At 48.2% G+C, this 18,951-nt stretch overlaps 1 protein-coding gene across 1 annotated transcript in view; it reads right to left on the reverse strand.

Annotated features, from left to right (window-relative positions):
* PTPRS (protein tyrosine phosphatase receptor type S) overlaps positions 1–18,951 on the reverse strand; it is a 219,968-nt gene that overhangs the window by 126,916 nt on the left and 74,101 nt on the right. Inside the window, exon 5 of the mRNA XM_063147033.1 lies at positions 10,393–10,581. Coding sequence (XP_063003103.1) covers positions 10,393–10,581 — 189 coding nt within the window. The remainder of the gene's footprint in view (positions 1–10,392; positions 10,582–18,951) is intronic.

Genomic DNA, 18,951 nt, shown 5'->3' on the forward strand with positions numbered 1-18,951 from the left:
AGAGGGAATGGGACAGGGGGAAATACCCACAACAGTGAAATGTTGACGTAACTTCAAGTTTAAAGAACCACAGAACTACACGCAACAAGAACTGGTTATAATCAAGAGGCAAAACGCAGCGTTTAGGAAGGGGTGGGGGGAAGCCCGCGCTTGTGTGTGGAACAGGTCTGTGTGCGGAATTTCTCTTACCTCGGATCGGAGTACCTTCTGTAAGGAAAAGGAAAAAGGAAGAAACAAAAACACAGAAAAAGAACACAAAAAAGAACAGGAGTGAAAAACAAGTGGGGGAAAAAACCCGGGAGATTTCAGGACTCGCCAATGGGGGAAAAGGAACCCCAAAGAGAAGGAAGATTATTCCTGGCTAGCACCGCTGTGAACTTGCTATTTCGGGACGTCACTGAAGCCAGGAAAAGGATGAGGGAACATGGTGCCCTCATGGCCAATATTCCTATATTGGACAATATTCCTATATTGGACAACCATCTGTCAGGGATGCTTTAGGGTGGATTCCTGCATTGAGCAGGGGGTTGGACTAGATGGCCTTAGAGGCCCCTTCCAACTCTGCTATTCTATGATTCTATTAACCCTGGCCAGTCAGGAAGTGGGCCAAAGAACCGTGGATGCCATTAGCCAGCGCAGAAAGAATGCGTCCCCATCACGGGCGTTGTTAGGTCTGGGCCCTCGGGGGATCTATTTCACAGAGCCCCGAGTGTCTACTGACGCCAATAAAAAGTTTCTTCCTCCGTGTAATTGCCATGCGAGGGGGAGAGAAGGGCTAACTCCCCGCTTCTGACATGCTGCAACACCCCTGCGTATTTCCCCGCGTGGCAACACAGCTGAGGGAGGAAAACGCCTTGGTTTGCGTGGCTCTGGGCCAAGGGACAAATTAACGGAAGAACTGATTTGAACGAGAAAATGCAATGGCTTGGCTTGGCCTCCTGTGAAACTTAAATCAGTCTTAGAAAGTCTTTTTAAATCATCACATCTTTTCAGTTCCTAGCATCACCTCTGGTTCCTGTACTCTGGTGTGAATGGGGAGAGGGGCAGAGCACGTCTGGTCCCCGGCGTCTCCAGGTAGAGCAAAGAAAGGCCCTTATCTGGAACCCTGGAGAAGGATCAGGTATAAGAAGCAGGTGATGGGGAGAACCCTTTTATTCGGACAAACGTTCTACCCTGTTTTAAGGCCGCTAACCTGTACATTGGCAGTGTGTTGCTCAGAGTGACAGGAAGGCACTCTGTACATGCCCAGAGGCATGCTCAGTCCATAGGACGGCCCTGTCTGAAATTAAATCTGGCGCTGTCCCCACTGCCCCTCCCACCCGAAATCGATTCAACGCCGCCTTCCTCGGGGTAGAAAGCAGCCCGGAAGGCATCTTCCTTGTAAGATTAATTAAGGCCAGGATCTTTTCCCCCATCGGCTTTCCAAGCATTTGCTGCAATCTCAGTCCAGAAATATATCTTATATAGAGTTTTCTAGGGCTTTTACCCCAATCCTGAAAACAGCGCAAGGGGCAGGACACGGTACGGACGTCTTTGTGGAATTTCCAAATATCGCTTTAACATGCCCCGGCTAAGTGACTTGACAACGGTCACCGGGCAAAGTCTGTGGCAGAGGAAGGGCTGTATCGTAGCACTCCTTCCGTCCAGCTCTTTGCCCCCAACCTAAAGACAACCCCGCCCTCGTTTTGTTGGTTTATTTAATCCCTTCCTTTCCGCCTCCCCTCCACGCTGCATGAACTACGCCGTTTTCAGGATAAAGGGGTAAAACGAATCAACCTAGTTATTATTCGTTATTAGTCATGGTCAGTTGTGGGGGAAGAGGGGGGGCAAGTGTTATGTGGTTAAAGCTGGTTAAAAATCTAGTTAGGCTAGGCTTCTAGTTAAAGGAAAGGTCACAGATGTCATTTAAGGAAAGGTGTTAGCTTCTAGTTAAGGTAGCTAGCTAGTTAAGGTTAATCAAAGCAGGGCTAGTTAGCTTGTCGGAGGAGAGAATTCGGAAAGAAGTCGGGGGAAAGGAAAGGAAAGAAGGGGAGCGTTAATTTTGGGCGAGCCTCTGCCGAGATGCAGCTGGGGAGGGATTTAAAAGACAGCAAGAGAGAGGGAGCGAGGAAGAGGAAGGAAAGGAGCAGAGGGTTTATTCAGTGGAAATAGAACAGCCTCGGACGTATCCTTCTGCCTCGAACAAAATTCAGAGTGGAATCAGAATCAGAATCATAAAAAAAAAATCTGCCATCTGTGACACAAACCGGGCGCGTTTGGGGAAAGGATGAAGGTAGCCCCCGGGACTGCATTTCCTGACTTCGTTGTTGCCAGCAATTTAATGCAACTCCACTGGGGCTGGAAGACCCAGGTGACTAATGGGATGTCCGGGCAGGTCTAATGGGGTCAGGAGCCGCTGGGTTAATCCTTCACATTTTTTGCAATCTGGGCAAAAAAACCCAAAAAACCACCCTCTTCCAAAATGCCCGGAACTGCTTGTAATGGACGTTTGTGATTCTTCAGAAGACGGCTAGGCCTCCTGACCGAAGCAGCGAGGTGCAGCGGCTAGAGCAACCCTTCCTGACGGGCTGCCGTTCAAATAGTTTGGGCTACAGCGTCCGCTAGCTTCCAGATGGCAGGGAATGATGGGGCTGTATCCCAAAACACCAGGAGGGCACCATGATCGGGAAAGGCTGTGTTACACTGCTGGACTAGGATAGGGTGACCCTATGGAAAGGAGGGCAGGGCTCCTGTATCTTTATTAACAGTTGTGTAGAAAAGGGAATTTCAGCAGGTGTCCTTTGTACGCATGCAGCAGCTGATGAAATCCCCTCTTCATCATAACTGTTAAAGCTGCCTTCTTGTCACTCTTAGTATAGCTCCTGCAGCTTTAACTGTTGTGATGAAGAGGGGATTTCAGCAGGTGTCCTTTGCATGCATGCAGCAGCTGCTGAAATCCCCTCTTCATCATAACTGTTAAAGCTGCAGGAGCCCTGCCTTCTTGTCACTCTTAGTATAGCTCCTGCAGCTTTAACTGTTGTGATGAAGAGGGGATTTCAGCAGGTGTCCTTTGTACGCATGCAGCAGCTGGTGAAATCCCCTCTTCATCATAACTGTTAAAGCTGCCTTCTTGTCACTCTTAGTATAGCTCCTGCAGCTTTAACTGTTGTGATGAAGAGGGGATTTCAGCAGGTGTCCTTTGCATGCATGCAGCAGCTGCTGAAATCCCCTCTTCATCATAACTGTTAAAGCTGCAGGAGCCCTGCCTTCTTGTCACTCTTAGTATAGCTCCTGCAGCTTTAACTGTTGTGATGAAGAGGGGATTTCAGCAGGTGTCCTTTGTACGCATGCAGCAGCTGGTGAAATCCCCTCTTCATCATAACTGTTAAAGCTGCCTTCTTGTCACTCTTAGTATAGCTCCTGCAGCTTTAACTGTTGTGATGAAGAGGGGATTTCAGCAGGTGTCCTTTGCATGCATGCAGCAGCTGCTGAAATCCCCTCTTCATCATAACTGTTAAAGCTGCAGGAGCCCTGCCTTCTTGTCACTCTTAGAATAGCTCCTGCAGCTTTAACTGTTGTGATGAAGAGGGGATTTCAGCAGGTGTCCTTTGTACGCATGCAGCAGCTGGTGAAATCCCCTCTTCATCATAACTGTTAAAGCAGCCTTCTTGTCACTCTTAGTATAGCTCCTGCAGCTTTAACTGTTGTGATGAAGAGGGGATTTCAGCAGGTGTCCTTTGCATGCATGCAGCAGCTGCTGAAATCCCCTCTTCATCATAACTGTTAAAGCTGCAGGAGCCCTGCCTTCTTGTCACTCTTAGTATAGCTCCTGCAGCTTTAACGGTTGTGATGAAGAGGGGATTTCAGCAGGTGTCCTTTGTACGCATGCAGCAGCTGGTGAAATCCCCTCTTCATCATAACTGTTAAAGCTGCAGGAGCCCTGTCCTCCTTTCCATAGTGTACCCCTAGACATGGGCCTCATCTACACCAAGCAGGATATTCCACTATGAAAGTGGTATGAAAGCAGAGGCAGGAGCCACACTACGGCTTTATAGCGGTATTGAAGTGCACGGACAACTCTTGGGGCCCACTGACATACACCATATACCACTTTCATACCGCTATATCCTGCTTGGTGCGGCTCCTGCCTTTTATATACCGCTTTCATACTGCAATATCCTGCATAGTGTAGATGAGGCCTAGGATCCAGCTTAAAAATCCCCACGCAGCCGCAAATGCCACTGAGTGATGTCGGGGCGGTCGCCATCTCTCAACATTGCCTACCTCGCAGGGTTGTTGAGCAGGTAAAAAACGTGGGGTGGCCGAATCTGCCCTTCCGCTTCGTGCGGGGAGGGTAAAAAATTGCCCCCACTGCCTTCAGACCCCAGGTCAAGATGTTGTCATTTTAACATGTTTTTGCCCTAGGCGGCACCTGGACATCTCTCTGGTCAGAAAGCGGAGTCAGCTCCGGATTTTGCCACCACTTTTTAAATTTGGCAGGCAGCATTTTATTTGCAGTCGTCATAAACGGTTTTTTTTTTTAAAAAAAAAACTGTTCTTATTTTTGAAATGATCGATCCACATCGGCCTTGAGGCTGCATTCCGGGAATCCTATCTGGGTGCTACCAAGGCGAAGTGTGCAATCCTATGCAAGTTTAGGCAGGAAAAGTCCTACAATTCCCAGCATCCCCTAGCCAGCAGAGTTGGTTGGGAGATGGAGAAAAGAGATATAGAGTTGTAGAAAAATGTCCTCTAACTCCAAACATCTCCCAGCCTGGGGGTTGCTGGGAGTTGTAGGACTTTTTTTTCTGCTTAAACATGCATAGGATTGTTCCTTGACTTGGAGCTAACCAAACTGGGGTGTCTAGGGGGAAAAAATGGGGTTCGGATGCAAATAGGCTTGTAGACACAGATGGTAGATTTCACGCCCCCCCCCCCGAGTTGGAGTTTCACATCTAAGAAGCTCTAGTCTTTAGATTTTTGTATTTATTTTTGCAAAGGAGAGGGAGCAGCAAAAAGAAAAGAAAATTCGACTGCAGAACGAATTTATACTTCCCCCCGAAATTATCAGGGAATCCAGAAAGAGCTTGATCTTCCAAAGTTTGGGACGCCCCAATTCTCTACGCGTGGAATTGACTCCCAAGCGTTCCAGTCAAAAGAAAACCATCCCTATTTCTTTTTCCTTGTTTGGGAACAAGGGCAAATCAAATCCTTCCGCCAATCTTTGGGGGGGGGGAGATACACGGACACGGCGCACCCCAACCTGCACAAAAGGCAAGGGATGGGGGACGGCGGCGTCAAAGCACTCTGCACTTGCTCAGGGGCCTGCTCGTTACGCCTCCTTTTGCGTCTCCCTGAAATTCAGAACCAGATCCGCGGGCTGAGCCGTGGCGATGGAATTAACGCCCCGCGTGGCCAGAGAGATAAGCCTCGGCCTCCTCTCCATGGCAACGACGGGAAGATGGTCCCTCATCAGGCATCCGCTAGTGCCGTCCTCTTGGAAGCGTGTGCGTGTGCGTGTGAGAGTTTTTTGGGGATCACCCCCAAAACAAGCAGCCCGGCTCCAAAATAGGGCACATGTTGCAAAGCGCCCGGAAAAACGGCGCAGGGAGTGCGCCGGAGAACGCCGAATGGCGCTCTAAGGAGGACAATGCATTGCGCACCTCGCAAGCAAATACGGGCCAAACTTGACGTTTATAATCAGCCTTCCTCAGCCAGGGGCCCTCCGGATGCGTAGTCCAACGCGCCTCGATGGCACTCAGTTGAGGACGGCTGATTTAAATCCATATCCGGCAGCTATCAATACCAGCTTGAAAATACCCCTCCTTGAAAAAAAACACAAGGCAGGGAAGCGTAAACGGGTGTGTGCAGAGTAGTGTGTGTGTGTGCAAGCGTGTGAGCCTGTTTCCCCCCCCCCCCCCCGGATTCCTTGCTTTTCAAGGGATCAGCAGGAATCCAGAGGTGTGCATCCAGGATTGTAAAACACAGATTCATCTAGAATCCTATAAATTCCATTTCCCTCCTCATTCCTAGGTTTCACCACCGCCCAAAAAGCAAAAAAAGCAGAGTGACAGGCTGAAGTCCAACAGGTGTATCCTTGCCCTGGGCAAAGCAGTTTCTTACGTACCTCCCCGTGCACTACGCGCAACATCTCTCCGCGTGCCTACTCCGAGGGAAGCTCGGAGGATGGCAACAAGGTAGAGAGGGCCTTTTCTGTGGTGGCCCCTGAATTATGGAATGATCTCCCCAACGAGGCCCGCTTGGCACCAACATTGTTATCTTTTCAGCACCAGGTCAAGCCTGGTTTCTCTCCCAGGCATTTAACAACATATGTTGCATTTTTAATTGACCCAAAATAGATAGATCTTGCATGTAAACTCCTTTTTATGCTTTTAAATTGGGTATATTTGTTTTTAATGTTCTGTGTTTTAATTTTGTAAATCGCCCAGACAGCTTCAGCTATGGGGCAGTATATAAATGCAATAAATAACAATAATTAAATAAAATACGTTCTCACCTACCCACCATATCCCTGTGATCCAAAGCCCTGTACCCCAATACGGCTGACTGGCTGAGAGTACCTATGAAATTCTCCTTTGCTTTGTCCCACACTCCATATTATTTGAAGGTTATATGCCTCGCCCTTCAATAAAATACCCAGGCCCCATCTTTCCACAGCCAGCCAAATCTTATTTCGGGAAAATTTCTAACACACACAAATTAGATGTGAAACTCCAAACCTCTATTCAGTTTGTAGATGAAAAATGAAAAGAAGACATAGGGTACCAAAATATTTTTTGCGGTGGGGGGATTCCAGGACAAACGCCTGTGTTTTTTTTTGCTTTTAAATGGCAGGATTTATCCAATGTTGGGACGTTTGCCCATCGGTTTGCTTAGAACGGGCGTTAAGATTCGATACGCTGAAAATTGTTGCTGTTTTTGGAAGCCTGAAAAAATCCCGTATGTGAAATGGATCAAAACGGGCGGAATATCCCTACTGAAAAAGGCGTTAGTAAAAGAGACCAGCCACATGCCTGTTGGGGAAAAAGCAGTTAAGAAGGAATTAGTTTAAAGGACGGGAGGAGGCAGGGGCGGGCAACATCTGGAAAATAGCAGGTTTGGATTTATTTGATGTCTTTTTATTTTAAAGAATTGATTTATTTAAGTGGAAGACCACACTTACCAAAGGTATCTGAGTGTAACAAAATTAAAAGGAAACAGAAAAGAAAAATAAATAAGGGAGAACGTTGTTATAAACCAGTTACTATATAAAAGAAAATTAAAACGATGCACACACACAGAGACGCACAGACACACGCACATCACAACACCATAGACTTCAGAGACACAGGTTATTATATACAGACATTTAGATACTGATGGCCAAACTTGATAAACAGGTATCACACGCTTACCTCTGAAAATGTCTACTTGGAGAGCATGAGAAAATGTGTGGGGATTAATTGCCCTGCCATCAGAGGAGCTGAATTCACGTATGTTTATATGAGTCACTGATCTGGGAGGAGGCAAGCATAGGGCGGATACTCACGGAGAGATACAACAGGGAGTGTTCTCTAAAAGTGGATACTTCAGGCTCACGTGATACTTGGATTATGTAACATCCATTTCTCTCTCTCTCTCTCCGTCTCTTTACTGACACTAACAGTTCCCCCATGGCACAATTTTGGACATATTTGGTTTAAGAGATACTAAAACGTCCCCTGTCCAACCCTGTGGCCAACAGAGGCTTCTCACACTGTAGGGCCAAACAGCGCAGGAATGAATTTCTGTTCTGAAATGCAAGCGGGCCTTTCGTTTCTCCCTTGCTTGGTCGTCAAAGTGTGCCTATTTTCTCGTTCAAAGTGAGTCTGCATTCTCGCCGCCATTTTGGGAAATGTCACTAGAAGGAAAGGAAAGGAACCTCTCGTGCAAGCACTGAGTCATTACTGACTCTTGGAGGGACGCCAGCTTTCGCTGACGTTTTCTTGGCAGGCCTTATAGCGGGGTGGTTCGCCGTTGCCTTCCCCGGCCGTGATTCCCTTTCCCCCAGCTAACTCATTTTACCGACCTCGGGAGGATGGAAGGCTGAGTCGACCCGAGCCGGCTGCCTGAAACCAGCTTCCGCTGGGATCGAACTCAGGCCGTGGGGAGAGTTTCGGCTGCAGAAACTGCTGCTTTACCGCTCTGCGCCACACGAGGCTCGAATGTCACTAAAGCAGACCCAAAATTATCAGTTTAAGGGGACGGGACAGTGACTGCTTTTTTATTTCCCCACAATGCCCCAAGAGCAACACTGGGGCATTATGGGAAATTAAAATGGCCGCTAGATCACTATTATATGGTTATAATATTATATCTTCTTTTCTTTTCTTTTTTTTGGAGTTATATAAAAGAAAGATGGAGGCAATTTCAGTGTTGGAATAAGTAGCTATCGAAATACTTTGAGAAATACACTGACGGACAGGCACACAAGACAGAGACATACACTGATACACAGAACTGGGAGTGGGGGAACTAAAACACATCACCCAAGGAAGAACAATGAACGCAAAGCCATCACAGAATCAAAAGCAGTAACTCAATAGCTGAAGGACAGGTGAAAGGGCAGATGGAAGTAATCGCAGAGAACTGCAGTTCGTTGCAAAGGATGAGGTCCCCTTAAAACCGCTGTCTGGTCTGTGATGCGGGCTGAAACCTTTCCAAGTTGAGATTCTAGGTGTTCCAGAGCTTTTATTTTCCAAAGAGAGAAACACCGGGCTTAAAGGCAGCCCAGAAGCCATGCCACTGGGCCTGGTGAAGTGCACATGCTAAGATGCACCCATGCAGTTCCATCTCTTTCAGGATTCCGCCCCGGTACTGCAAACAGATTCTGGGGATGGAGTGTCGTGACCCCGTGCATTGTTTCACGGTTACAGACTTCCCCTCCCAAAGGATCCTGGGAACTGCAGTCTGATGACAGTGCTCAGAACGCGATTAGAGGTTCCGTCCCCAAACTACAGTTCCCAGGGTTCCCTGGGGGGAAGAGCGAATGAGTGTTAAACCAGTTCTGGTCTGCAGCGGAGGTGTGTCCCTCCTGCAGCGGTGTCGAGACGAACGTTTACTCACTTGATGCATACCCAGAGTATGCAATCGCGTGCTTTCTTGGTTCTTCCTAACCGGACAACGGAATTGCGCCGCAGAAAACCGAACCTCTGGGAAATTGGTTTTCCTGCACTGCTAGCACCATTCCGGCACCACTAATAAACCTTCTGAAAGAGAGTCCCTCTTCGAGGGTGTGTTGCACAGCGGAAAGTTGTCTGGCAGTTGGTAATCCATGCAACTTTGGGGGGCAGGGGGTGGCGGACAGGGGCTTTGCTCATTGCTAGTTAATTCATTCATTAATATAAATTATTTAAAGCATTTCTAATTCAATTTCAGGTCTGCTCTCGGAGAGGGGGGTGTATTCTAGTGATGGGTGGAGCTAAAGAGAACGGGGGGGGGGAATTGTTGTGTCCATGGGCGTTTCAAGATGGAAACTGCTGACACGTCACTGCTAGGTGAGGCAGGTATCAAGACACATCTAGGATCCTGGGACAGAGAAGCAATAAAGTCCGGCTGTTACCAATATAAATGCACACACGGCACTTGAAAATGAAAGAAAGAAGTTGAGAAAGGGAAGACAGGCTAGCCCATTTGAAGTATTTTTAGGCCGCCTTTTAGGGTACAAAACCTTCTCAAGGTGGCTCATGAGATAAGTCTTTGATTTGATAGTAGCTACACTGGAGAAACACCGGGTTTAAAGTGTGGCGTAGTTGTTAGAGTGTTGGACTAGAACTTGGGAGATCCAATAAAATGGAAAGGAAGATCATGTAAGCCACCTTGGGTTCCTCGCAGAAAGAAAAAGATGAGATATAAATGTAGTAGTAGTAAAAATAATAATGATAATGATAATCTGTCATACAGATTACGAAGACAGAAGGAACGCAGGTTTACATTGGTATTCACCCATCTTTGATATATTACATCAGTCTTTGTATACATTATATCAGTCTTCGCCACAAGTTCTAAATGGCTACTGATACACAGAAAAAGGGATGTTAATGTTGGGATTAACATCCCTTTAACATTCCCAACAGTAAAGGGAATTCAGAAACGACTGGGTGTTAAACCAGAGTTGGGGCAAAGTTGCACGAATTACCAACGGTTAACACCCTTTCCCAACGTATGCACGTCTTAACAAATGGCTTCTGAAAAGCGCCTAGCTTTAGCCAGAAGAAGCGTGCATTTCAAAGACAGCAGGGTCAGCTTTGCAAAGGCAGATCTGGAGAGAGAAGGAGGCACTCGCTCCATTAGCCAAATCCACACGCACACACAAATATTTCACGGCCTGCAAATATCCGAACAGGCTCGGCGCTGAGAGGTTTCCCGCCTTACCTGATCTCAGTTGCTTTATCCTTCCGTTGCTAGCACTGGGGTCGACAGGCAAGAAGTCTTTAAACCACGTGATCTCCGGATCAGGGTTACCGCTAGCCGCGCACAGCATGGTAGCGGTCCGTGTACGTTCTACCACCTTCAGCTGGGGTCCCATGTCAATGACTGGGAAGCCAGGAGGCAACTGGTCTTCTGTTCAAAATCATACAACAAAAACAAGAGAGGTTAGAACCTGTGGAGCCTTTAGAAGTCATAGAATCATAGAATAGCAGAGTTGGAAGGGGCCTACAAGGCCATCGAGTTCAACCCCCTGCTCAATGCAGGAATCCACCTTGAAGCATCCCTGACAGATGGTTGTCCAGCTGCCTCTTGAAGGCCTCTAGTGTGGGAGAGCCCACAACCTCCCTAGGTCACTGATTCTGTTGTCGTACTGCTCTAACAGTCAGGAAGTTTTTCCTGATGTCCAGCTGGAATCTGGCTTCCTTTAACTTGAGCCTGTTATTCCGTGTCCTGCACTCTGGGAGGATCGAGAAGAGATCCTGGCCCTCCTCTGTGTGACAACCTTTCAAGTATTTCATAGAATCATATAATAGCAGAGTTGGAAGGGGCCTCAAAAGGTTCGGTCTGAAGATAACCTTGTATTGTCACACTTCAGTAGTGTCATCTTTATAAGGAAATCCGTGAGACCTGGGAAATTCCATACAGCCCCTGGGACACATGGGAAGTACAACTCCCAGGCCTAAGAACATACGAAGTGCCCTGCTGGATCAGACCAAGGGTCCATCTGGCCCAGCGCTCTGTTCACACAGTGGCCAACCAGCTGTGGATCAGGGGCCAACAAAGCAGGACACAGTGCAACAGCACCCTCCCACCCATGTTCCACAGCAACTAGTGCACACAGGCTTACTGCCTCAGATATTGGAGGTAGCACATAGCCATCAGGGCTAGTAGCCATTGATAGCCTTCTCCTTCCGGAATTTATCCACCCCCCTTTTAAAGCCATCCAACCGGAAGGAAACACTTTCTCTCAAACTGTTAGAGAGTTTGGTTAGTCCAACAAAACTGAGCGACTAGAAAGCCAGAACAAATGAGAGGAAAGGCATTTTTTTTAATGTGATGCTGGTGACTGATGGGGCAAATGGAATAATTGTAACATTTTTCCTGTTGCCATAGTTCTTTAACCTCCATAGCCAGTTGTGTATATTTTCCTCTCTCTTCCTCTTCCTTTCCCACAACATTTTTGTAATTAGATATTGCTATGTCGATGAGGTGCGTTTTTCCTTTTTTTTGGTCTATAACTGTTATGACTGGTCAATTGCAAAGTATTGTGTTGTCCGTATGAATTGTTCTGTCCCAGTATATTTTGTGACGTACATTTGTTTTGGGTGAGTATGTACAGTATGGCGTAGGTTATTTGATGAGATTGAATTATCATCATCATTATCACCATCATCATCGTGTTTCGTTCCCTCCAGCATTCACACGTGCTGGCAAACTGACACAGGACAGTGTGAGACTTCTTTTATTCGGGGAAATGACACAATGAAAAGTGTAATGGTTACACACTTCAGAAATACTTAAAGCTGATCGATGGTCAGAAAGCTTTTGACGCTATAATATGCTACTCACTATAATAACAACTCGCTATAATAACAAAATGCTACTCGCTATAATAACAACCTGGTTTCCCAGTTGCCATCTCAACGGTTCCAAAAATGCGTTTCAAACCCAACCAAGGGAGGAGAAAGATTCGTGATGCGATCCTTCAGGCAATCACAATGGGGGAATTCTCGGAAGACTTAACAAACCGTTCCAAGGGAGCTAGTCCAAACGCAGCCACACATTGGTAACTCAGGGAACACGGCCAAAGCCTAAACAAGATCACGGGGTGGGTATAAATCTCAGGTAGCAGAGGGAACTCCCTGCCACCTGAGAATGCAGAGAAAAAGTCCAACAACAAAAATCAACCCCAGTATACCCTTACACTGAGCAGTTGATAGCACACACAATCACAGGGAAGGTAAAACCTCAGACGCAAGGAGTCCTGTGCTTGTACTTCAGCCCTGGGAACTCCCCGCTACCTGAGTCGGTAGAGGAATCTTGACGTTCAATCACAGACTGCTGCTACGCTGAGCTGACCACAAACACACAATCTACAGCAAATGCGAGTTCAAGTTTATGAAAAGCCTCACAGTACTTTCCATGGCACGGTCCTTAGTAATCCAAAGTCCAAATAGAAGAGCATCCATATGCAGAGCGCTTTCAAAATCCCGAACGGTGATGGATGCAAACAGGGAGGGATTTCAGGCCGTGAGCGGAAAGATGATTCTAGCAAAGCGCCCTCGTCTTTGCTCCAGCTTATCAAGGGAGGCGTGGGATTATTCGGAACCACTTGACAGACAGGGGCTCTGGCCCATAAAACACACCCGCGTCCAAACAGGGAGGCATGGTTCAGTCCACCAAGTTGACCCTACAATCTGAGTGACTCCTTCAACAAAGCCCCCCCCCCCTTTCTAACATTCAAAAGTTCCCAGGGAAGCCTTACAGCTTCAAGGTCGAAACAGGGAGTGAGAGCTCTGACAGAGATCAGCCGGCACGGATTCTGGCATTCCAAACTAGTTCTAATTAAATCGAAGCACAACTTGCAAGGCCTCACAGCCTTGCTCAGATTTATACCTGACATAATTATTAGTAATCATCATCATCATTATTTAATAGTAATAATAATAATAATAATAATAATAATAATAATAATAATTTGACCGAGAGCGGATCTACACAGAGTACTGAAGCCGCTTGCATGCGCCCCCAGTGCTCCCCCAAAGTGATTGTGTAGATACCGCCCTGGAACAGACGGAGGAAGAGGCGGAGGAGGAGGAGGCTGGGGAATCCGGTCGCGTCCTTGCCGACGCCCACCTGCTGCCGGCGAAAAAGCCAGCCGGGTCGGAGAGCTTCTTCCGCTCTTCGCCCCGTCTTCTTCCGCCGAGCTCTCCGACCCGGGCGGCAGGGTGGTGGGCGGCGGCGGCGGCAAGAACGCGGCTGGATTCCCCAGCCTCCTCCGCCTCTTCCTCCATCTCTTCCAGGGCGGTATCTACCCCATTGCTTTGGGGGCACGCTGGGGGCGCATTCAAGCGCCTTCAGTACTCTGTGTAGATTTGCCCCAGGCAATTCTTTTATTGTGAATATCAACAAACACAACAGAAAATACATCGTGAAAACGGGAAAACACACACACACACGCACGCACATTACGTATATAAGATTATCGTCATTTCCCGTCATATGTACCAAGCATTTTAAGCTATACTTTTATTTTGCTTTTATTTTTTATTTACATATAAAATCTCCGTTTCAGCATGTTAAAACGTTTCTCTCCCATTTGTGGGTCTACTCTGGCTGCTGCCTCACTTTTCTCTCTCTTGCTGTTTTAAGAGTTTGCCGCCTCTCTATTTTATAGCGCGTACGGTGGCGTTTTTATGGAATCCTTTCCGCAATTCCTTTTCATTCGTTTGCTGGTTTACCTTTCGCCCATCCCCTGGAATCCATCGGGATGAAGGCTGGTTTAGAAGGTCTTATACAAAACAAAACAGGATCCAGTATGAGAGAGAGAGAGAGAGGGGAGAGACGGTGAGAAATCCTTCTGTTCCCGGACCGTTGACAATTTTCGATGCCTTTATTTCAAACGCCCGCTCAACCCAAAACGCAGGTTATTGCATTTCATTTTTGAACAAGGCAACGTCTTGCATTTGATTGGTCGGAGGTGACATCATCCACCAAAGCTTCCAACGTCTCCGTTGACTGCCTGTCCAACGCCGCCCCTTCCTGGCCTGAACCGGCGCTTGTTAATTTCACAAACTAATTAATGTGCCAAGAGATAGAACAGCTTCTCTTGACAGGCGGGGTGTATAGTATATGTTCAGGAGAGAGAGAGAGAGAGAGAGAGAGAGAGAGAGAGAGAGAGAGAGAGAGAGAGAGATTGGGTTGGTAAGAGGGGGAGGCGGACTGTTAGGGAAAGCTTGGCGACAACTATTATTACTGAGTGTTTCTAATTAAACAAAAATGTTAATCTTGTGGCGCATTGTGCAGAATTCCTCGGAGTTTAATTAAAACAACTGCGGCCGGAGGCGTGATCAGATTGGAGATGAGATCGGAGGACGCTCCTCCCGAAGGTTGACATGTCCCGACGACGCCAGAAACGGGCTGGGGGAAGGGCAGGCACCGGTGCGCCGACCGCGATGGTGCGCCCCCCAACACCGCGCCTCCAACTGCGTTACTGGTGAGTATAAAACAGGGAAATGGGTGGTGCGCTCCACCAGAAAAATGTTCATGGGCATGTTAGGACATCGGAAGCGGACTTATACTGGTCATGGAACCATAGAATCACAGAGTTGGAAGGGGCCTCTAAGGCCATCCAGTCCAACCCCCTGCTCAATGCAGGAATCCACCCTAAAGCATCCCTGACCGATAGCTGCCCAGCTGCCTCTTGAAGGCCTCTAGGGGGGGAGAGCCCACCACCTCCCTAGGTCATGGGTTCCATTGTTGTACTGCTCTAACCATCAGGACGTTTTTCCTGATGTCCAACCGGAATCTGGCTTCCTTTAACTTGAGCACCAAGTTCAGGAAGCCAGATTCCAGCTGGACATTAGGAAAAACGTCCTGACTGTTAGAGCAGTACGACAATGGAACCAGTTACCTAGGGAGGTTGTGGGCTCTCCCACACTAGAGGCCTTCAAGAGGCAGCTGGACAGCCACCTGACAGGGATGCTTTAGGGTGGATTCCTGCATTGAGCAGGGGGTTGGACTCGATGGCTTGTAGGCCCCCTTCCAACTCTGCTATTCTGTGATTCGATGATTCTACGAGGTTTCCCAGGGAAGTATAACAGTGCCAAGATCAAGGCAGGGGAGTGAAATTACTCCTTCAATTCTTTCCCAGAGAACTCTGACCGAGATACGCTTGCAGATTCTGACATTCCAAATGAGTTCTAAATAAAGCTAACTACAACTCTCCTGGCCTCATCTGGAGGGCACCAGGTTGAGGAAGGTGGGGGCAGAATGACATGGACCATGGTCCAATTCCCTGTAATGCAGCTTCCCAGGTCTCAGGGTGAGGCCCGGGCTCCTTGGTTTAGTTTCTGAATGGGACTTGGAGGCTGAAGTAGAAGAAGGCCAAATGATACAGGGAGCAGGGACGGAAATTCTCCAAGACTCTCAAGAGGAATCTTCCCGGGAGCTTATCGAACAGGAGGCCCAGGTTCAGAGGTCGTCTTCCCTCTCTTCCCCATCCCTGGGAACTCAGTCTTAGTCGGAGGCGGAGGGAGCATCGGAACGGACAGATCCCAGTCTGCGGCAGGGTCAAGCAGGTGGAGCTGAGAGGAATTGAGAGACGGACTGCCAGAGCAGCCACACGGCAAAAGTTTCATCATGAGGACCCTCCCTGAAGGAAGAGTCTTGTAAAAGCCCGTCAGGCACCCGGGAAACCGTCCATGCAGTTGATAGTCAACTGCATTGAGCAGGGGGTTGGACTAGATGGCCTTATAGGACCCTTCCAACTCTGCTATTCTATGAACTGCCTTGCGCTGCTAGGCTAATGAAGCGCAGAGGACAGATCCTCGCATTCGCACTCCCTTCAGGTGTGAAGAGGGGTCACTGAAGGCTCAGTGGGCCTCTTGATCGTCTCATATCTCAGTAGGAGGGGTTAGAATCACGAACCCCCCCCCAAGTTCACTTTAAGCCAGAGGGGCGGGGCGGCACTTGGTTTGCATATGGAAGGCCTCCGGTTCGATCCCCCGCCTCTCCGGTTTGAAAGATCAGGAGAAGACGCTGGAGAACCACTGGCACTACATGGACCGGGCCCGGAATCGCGTGGCTCTGTTCCCCGGGCCGCCTTAATTCACCTCCGTTGAATTGAAACCCTTCGTTTCTTGGCCTTGATTACGGGACCAAAGTGGGAGAAAACCCGGCATGAAAAGAAGAAAGGGGGAAAAGGCGGAGGAGGAGGAGAAGAAGGAGAGACGGAGAGGAGGAAGAGAATGGCCGCGTGCCAGCCCAGTCTTTGGGGCGGGGGGGGGGGGGGAAACAGAGGTTAATAGATTCATTCTTTGTCCTTTTAGCTCTCCCAGCAGTTACAAATGAGTCCGGCGCCCGGGAAAGAGAAGCCGATCTGAAAGCCTGAAAGGCACAGAGAGGTCGAAAGGATAACGTTGTCTCGGGGTGGGGTGGTGGTGGTGGTGGTAAAGCAGGAGGGGGAGGGAAAGGGGCACGCCTGAGCCGCTAAACGCGAGGGACACACAGGAATCCGGATCAAGGCTGCAGCCCTACTTGCCCGGGAGTCAGCCCCGTTGAACTCCGGGGACGGGACTTGCTTCCGAGGAAGCGTGTGTAAGATTGCCCCAACGAAGCAGCTCCTTCCGTTACACGCGTGCCCATCATCCACAGAAAATGTGGGGTTGCCTAGTGAACTGGGTGAGAGACCCGGAGAAAGCTTGGTGCATGCGGGTTTATTTGGGGATGGGATGGAGGGCGGAGGAGTGTCCACTTGCCAGAATTTCTTCCTGTTCCCCTTCTGCAATCTGATTACATAAGAACATCAGAAGAGCCCTGCTGGATCATTATTATTATTATTATTATTATTATTATTATTATTATTAATTTATTTATATAGCACCCTCAATGTACATGGTGCTGTACAGAGTAAAACAGCAAATAGCAAGACCCTGCCGCATAGGCTTACATTCTAATAAAATCATAATAAAACAATAAGGAGGGGAAGAGAATGCACCAAACAGGCACAGGGTAGGGTAAAACTAACAGTATAAAGTCAGAACAAAATCAAGTTTTAAAAGCTTTAGGAAAAAGAAAAGTTTTTAGCTGAGCTTTAAAAGCTGCGATTGAACTTGTAGTTCTCAAATGTTCTGGAAGAGCGTTCCAGGCGTAAGGGGCAGCGGAAGAGAATGGACGAAGCCGAGCAAGGGAAGTAGAGGCCCTTGGGCAGGCGAGAAACATGGTCCATCGAGTCCAGCACTCTGTTCACGCAGTGGCCAACCAGCCGTTGGCCAGGGACCCACAAGCAGGACACGGTGCAACAGCACCCTCCCACCCATGTTCCCCAGCAACTGGTGCACACAGGCTTCCTGGAGGTAGCATACAACCATCAGGGCTAGTAGCCCTGGATAGCCTTCTCCTCCAGGAATTGATCCAACCCCCTTTTAAAGCCATCCAAATGGGTGGCCATCACTACATCTTGTGGCAGTGAGTTCCATAATTTAACTCTGCGCTGCGTGAAGGAGGACTTCCTCTTATTTGTCCTGGATCTCCCACCCATCGGCTTCATGGGATGAGCCTGGGTTCTAGTGTTTTGAGAGAGGGAGAAAAATGTCTCTCTATCCACATTCTCCATTCCATGGATAATTTTGTACACCTCTATCCTGTCTCCCCTCAGCCTCCTTTTTTCCAACCTAAACAGTCCCAATTGATGTAACCTTCGCTCCTAAGGGAGATGCTCCAGCCCCTTAATCATTTTCGTTGCCCTTTTCTGCACCTTTCCCAACTCTATAATATCCTTTTTTAGGTGTGGTGACCAGAACTGCACACAGTATTCTAAATGTGGTTGCACCATAGATTTATTTATTTCTTATATTTTTATACCGCCCAATAGCCGAAGCGCTCTTTGTATAAGGGCAGTACGATCCTGGCCATTTTATTCTCAATTCCTTTTCTTATAATGCCTAACGTGGAGTTTGCCTTCTTTACAGCGGCCGCACACTGGGTGGACATTTTCATCGAGCTTTTCCACCACAACCCCAAGAGCTCTCTCTTGCTCGGTCACCGCCAGCTAAGATCCCGTTAGGTTATACTTGAAGTTCGGGTTTTTTTGCCCCTACTTGCTGCGTCACCTTATACTCGCTTACACTGAACCGCATCTGCCATTTGGACGACCGCTCTCCCTGCTTGGAGAGATCCCTTTGGAGCCCTTCACAATCTTTTATTTTACAAGCCTCCACTTGTAAAATAAAAATTTAAAAAAAAACCCACAGTTCCCAGCTAATCAACCTTAGAAACTGAGGTTTGCTTCAACTGTAGATAGTGAACTAGACAGGATCATAAACCGTGGTTTGTCTGCACCAAATAGGGTTGAAGCAAACTGTCGTGTGCCAAAGCTGGATGCAAAGGGTGGTGGTGGCTTGTTTAAAACCAGAAGCAAATTGCCTTTTTTAAGGCGGAGGAGAGAAGGCGCGGGTGAGCATGAGGATTGCAGTAATCTGGTCACGTCACGTGAAGCCATGCTCTCTCATGGCGTCTGGGGGGATGGCCATAGGTTTGCACGCAGAAGGTCACAGCAATCCCAGGGATCTCTGAGCAGGGCTGGAAAACACCCCCGCTCCTGCCTGAAACCCTGGAGAGATCTAGTCGGTGCGTGACCTTCCAGATTTTCTTTTATTTATGTCCTGAAGACGTTTCTTAACAGATTTTTGTGATTTTTGTGACTGTGCTGGCTGCCTATTCGCTACCGGGCCAGGTTGAAGGTTCTTGTACTTGTGTACAAAGCCCTAAACAACTTGGGAC

This window comes from Elgaria multicarinata, chromosome 23 (assembly GCF_023053635.1).
Source record: "Elgaria multicarinata webbii isolate HBS135686 ecotype San Diego chromosome 23, rElgMul1.1.pri, whole genome shotgun sequence".
Taxonomy (NCBI): Eukaryota; Metazoa; Chordata; class Lepidosauria; order Squamata; family Anguidae; genus Elgaria; species Elgaria multicarinata.